We start from the raw sequence: 3,981 nt of genomic DNA on the forward strand, positions 1-3,981 counted from the left end.
GAATCACATATATTTTATTGTTCTCGCTGTTTAGATACGTTAGCTAGATGAAAAATGAAAGGAGTATTTTCCAAATGCACTGGAAACAACATATGCACCAAACAACAGATTCTATTAATTTCCCAAATGCGGCAATGATCAAAACTGAAAGGTGTACAACATGATACACCCTAGTACTAGATGAGAAAGAACATGACACATTAACACTGTCAAAGCTCCTAAAAACTTGCTAATATAGAACTGAATGAAAAAATAAATAAAGATACTAGGATCGTCCAGAGTTGCAGTCCACGCACTCGGCGTTCTCCTCCGACAGACCGTCGACGAGGCCATGTAGCCCGGGCTTGAGCACATCGTTCATGAATTGGCGGTATTGAGTGGTGTCGCCACCCTTCTTGCACATCTTCAGCATGACGCGCTCTTGTGTGAATTCGAAGATCTTAAAAGAGATAAGGAGCACAATCTGGTTCCCATTCCTCTTCTCCTCGATGCGCATCTGGTACTCCTTGGTGCGTGCCGTGAAGCTGACGTGACCGGCGATTTCCTCTAGTCTGGAGATGATCTTGGACACAGGCACGGGGAACACGAACTGCATCTGCTCGCAGTGCTCCTCGAACAAGCCGGACAAGTCGAGGCTTGGTGAGGATGCGATGATATCGAACGCGTTGAGGCTCTTGTGGTGGCGCATGCGTGACTGGGCTTTGACGGTGACGCTGCCAGTATTCTCGAGCGTGGTCAGTGATGGTGCCGACAACGACGAACGCATGGAGCACGACGTCGGGGATGGCGGATCCCCTGATGGCGGCGTAGATGACTCATCATCGTCAGAATTAGAGTCATAGTCTCGCAGATCAGGTTAGCTGCAGCTACATTGGATCTCATTGAAGTCCTTGAACCAAATATTTTCCTTAATCTCTGGTATGGTGATACGACGCGCTGGTTCAAAGCAGATCATGCGGCGAACAAGGCGGGCGAGCCCGACGCTGAACCACCTAGGGCAGCGGTAGTTGCAGCGGTGGATCATGTGGTACATGTTGGTGTCCTTGTGATTGAAGGGAAAGTGGCCTGCCATGAGCCTGAAGAGGAGGACGCCGCAAGCCCAGACGTCGGCCTTGGCGCCATCATAGCCGCAGCGCTGGAACACCTCAGGTGCGATGAACATGGGCGTGCCGCAGACGGTGTGGAGCTGCGCCTCGCGCTGCGCCGTGTCGGTGAGGGCCGAGAGCCCAAAATCAGCGACCTTGATGTTGCCCACGGCATCTAGCAGGATGTTGTCGGGCTTGATATCGCGGTGGTACACGCCGAGTGAGTGGCAATAGTCGAGCGCGCACACGATCTGCTGAAAGACGCGGCGAGCCGAGGCCTCGTCGATGCGGCGGTGGATGAGGCAGTCGTTGAGGGGGCCACCACCAACGAACTCCATGACCACGAAGATCCTCGTCTTGGTGGCCATGACCTCCAGAATGTGCACGACATGCGGGTGGCGCACCCGGCGCATGATATCGATCTCACGGATGATCATATGATGCGTGACGTCCAACTTGGACAGGTGATCTTTGTCCATGATCTTGATGGCCACTTCTTCCCCGCTAACGATGGAGCGCGCGTGATATACCTTGGCAAAGTTTCCCTTGCCTAGCAATCTGCCGAGGACGTACCTATCCATTACCACGATCTTGATGCCTCCAACGCCCGCAGCAGGCGGCGGCGAGAGGGAAAGGCCTAGACCCGTGTGTATCAGGAGTTCTATCGATCGGGGGGCAGGTTAATATGCGTAAAAGATGAAGGAGGTTATATGTAGGGGTGGACTCGAGACTAGAGAGCGGACGGGAATCTTTTGAGGGTAGCTAGCACGGACTCACGGATAGGCGCTGAAGCGGAGCGGCCGGATCCAAGTAACAGAAGCCAAAAAGGATCTGTTATCCTGTTTTCGTCAGCTGAGAAATATCAGCGAAAGTTTTGCGTCTATTGTGATAAGTACGAAGATGTAACTAACACATTATATTTCGAGGTTGTTGAACACTAAAAGTGGCGGACGGTCTAAACAGTCCATGCCACAGTTGTTGAACACTAAAAGTAGCAGACGGTCTAAACAGTCTATGCCACAATGATCAGATTAACTCGATCGATTATTCTTATCTCGTGTGTGGTTATCCATCTAATCACGTGTGATTTGTTAGCTATTGTCTAGTAACGGGTCCAAATCTTCCCTTTTATATATATATATATATATATATATATATATATAGGGCAGGTATAACGGGAGCTCTGGGCTTCGGATATTAAAGGAAGCCCAGGTCGGTTCCGAGGTCTGGTCGCTGGGACAGGCGCGCCTGTGTTTAACGTGGGGCTGAGAGGCGGCATGCAGGACAGACGGCGCCGTTACGCGGTTGTTTGAATGGCAAGGCGGTAAACATAAGGGAATGGCGCGGAATTAAAGGGAATAGTTTCCACATGCAAACGTTATTACTATGATACGTGGGCGCGTAATTTATGGATCTTGCATGGGAAGTAATGCGCGGAAGGTAAAAAAAATGTAGCATAAGATGGTGAAAGCTATGGCATAAAACCGAAACGGCATAATAGTTGCATAAATAGTATATACCGTTTGGCGTAAAACGTTGAGTCATTGTGCGTAAATATTTTATTATGGATTTTAGTTTGACATTGACATCGCCATAATATCGGGACGGTTTCGGAAATAATTGGGAGACCCTGTAAACGTGGATGCGGTTACTTTTATAGTTGTTGGGGCGAAGGCAAAGACGCCACCCTTCGCTCGAGGCTTTCGCTGCAGTCGCTGGTCCGACGGAGACAAAACGGGCAGGGACACTCTTCGCTCGATACGACATCAGACGAAGGCCTGCGACGAGGTCATCCCACCGTGCGGCCTCGTCCAGCTCGGAGGCCCACGTGCGATCCGGCCCATTGTAACGGGCCTTGCGTGGCCGCTGCGTGTTACGGGCCTAATTTGTAAAGGCATTCCTGTAATTACAGTCTGTAACCCTGCTTTATGGGAATATTCTGGGGATAACCTAGGTGTCTGAGGGCACATGCGTCCTTAACATAAGGCGCTGGGCGCTCAGATACCTATAAATACCCCCGCACAGTGCCCGTGAGAGGCCAGATTAACAGAGCTATTGCCACCTTGCGCGAGAACCCTGTTAACGTCACTGTTCACCCTTGTTGGATCCCCTTGCAACTGAGAGCAAGTTCCAACATTTGGCGCCCACCGTTCGTGCTACGAGAAAACCACCCGCGATGGCACCCAAGAAAGCTAACCCGAAGGCTGACGAGGCTGCGAAGGCAGCACTACTTGCTGCAAGAAAGGGCAAGGCCCTCGCCCTCACCCAATCCACCCACCAAGAGGCCACTGAAGACGACGTTCTCCGCACCTGCGAAGACGACACTCTCCGAACCTGCGGCCCTGAAGGACAATCGCAGCCACCCCCAGGCTTCGCCCCACTGGGGGGTGCGGACCTCACCGAGGACGGTGAAGTCCTCGGCGTCTCAGCGGAAGAACAGCTACAGTTGTGCGCCCTGCGCCTCAAGAACTGCAATCTCCAGAGGCAGAAAGAGATACTGGAGGCCAAGCGCCAACGCGTGTCCACACTAGCCAAAGTGCGGCAGATGATACGCGACGAAGAGCAGAAGGCCCAGGACCTCGAGCGGGAGATCGCGCTGATGCAGCGCGAAGGCCACCTCGGCCTGCAGCACGGGCCACCCCTGCAGCAGCGCGCACAACTCGAAGACACGCGCGAAGGCCACCTCGGTCTGCAGCATGGGCCACCCCTGCAGCAGCGCGCACAACCGGAAGACCCGCGTTTCCCCCAGCGCGACCACACCTTCCCGCACGCCGCGCCATTCCAAGGGGTCAACTACCTCGACGAGCGAAGTCCCCTGGCGCCACACCTCCAAGTGATGCCTTGGCCCGCTAACTTCCGGGCAGGGACCTATCCCAAGTACAACGGCAGCACCGAC

General features: G+C 53.2%; 1 protein-coding gene across 1 annotated transcript; it reads right to left on the reverse strand.

The window, feature by feature from the left end:
* Window positions 1-265: 265 nt before the first annotated feature.
* LOC103639989 (CBL-interacting protein kinase 25-like) lies at window positions 266-2,630 on the reverse strand. Its single transcript, XM_020544619.1, is given in 2 exon segments — window positions 266-1,746; window positions 2,606-2,630. Coding segments are annotated over 2 exon segments (1,506 nt in total).
* Between the last annotated feature and the right edge of the window lie 1,351 nt (window positions 2,631-3,981).

This window comes from Zea mays, chromosome 9, assembly GCF_902167145.1.
Source record: "Zea mays cultivar B73 chromosome 9, Zm-B73-REFERENCE-NAM-5.0, whole genome shotgun sequence".
Lineage (NCBI taxonomy): Eukaryota > Viridiplantae > Streptophyta > Magnoliopsida > Poales > Poaceae > Zea > Zea mays.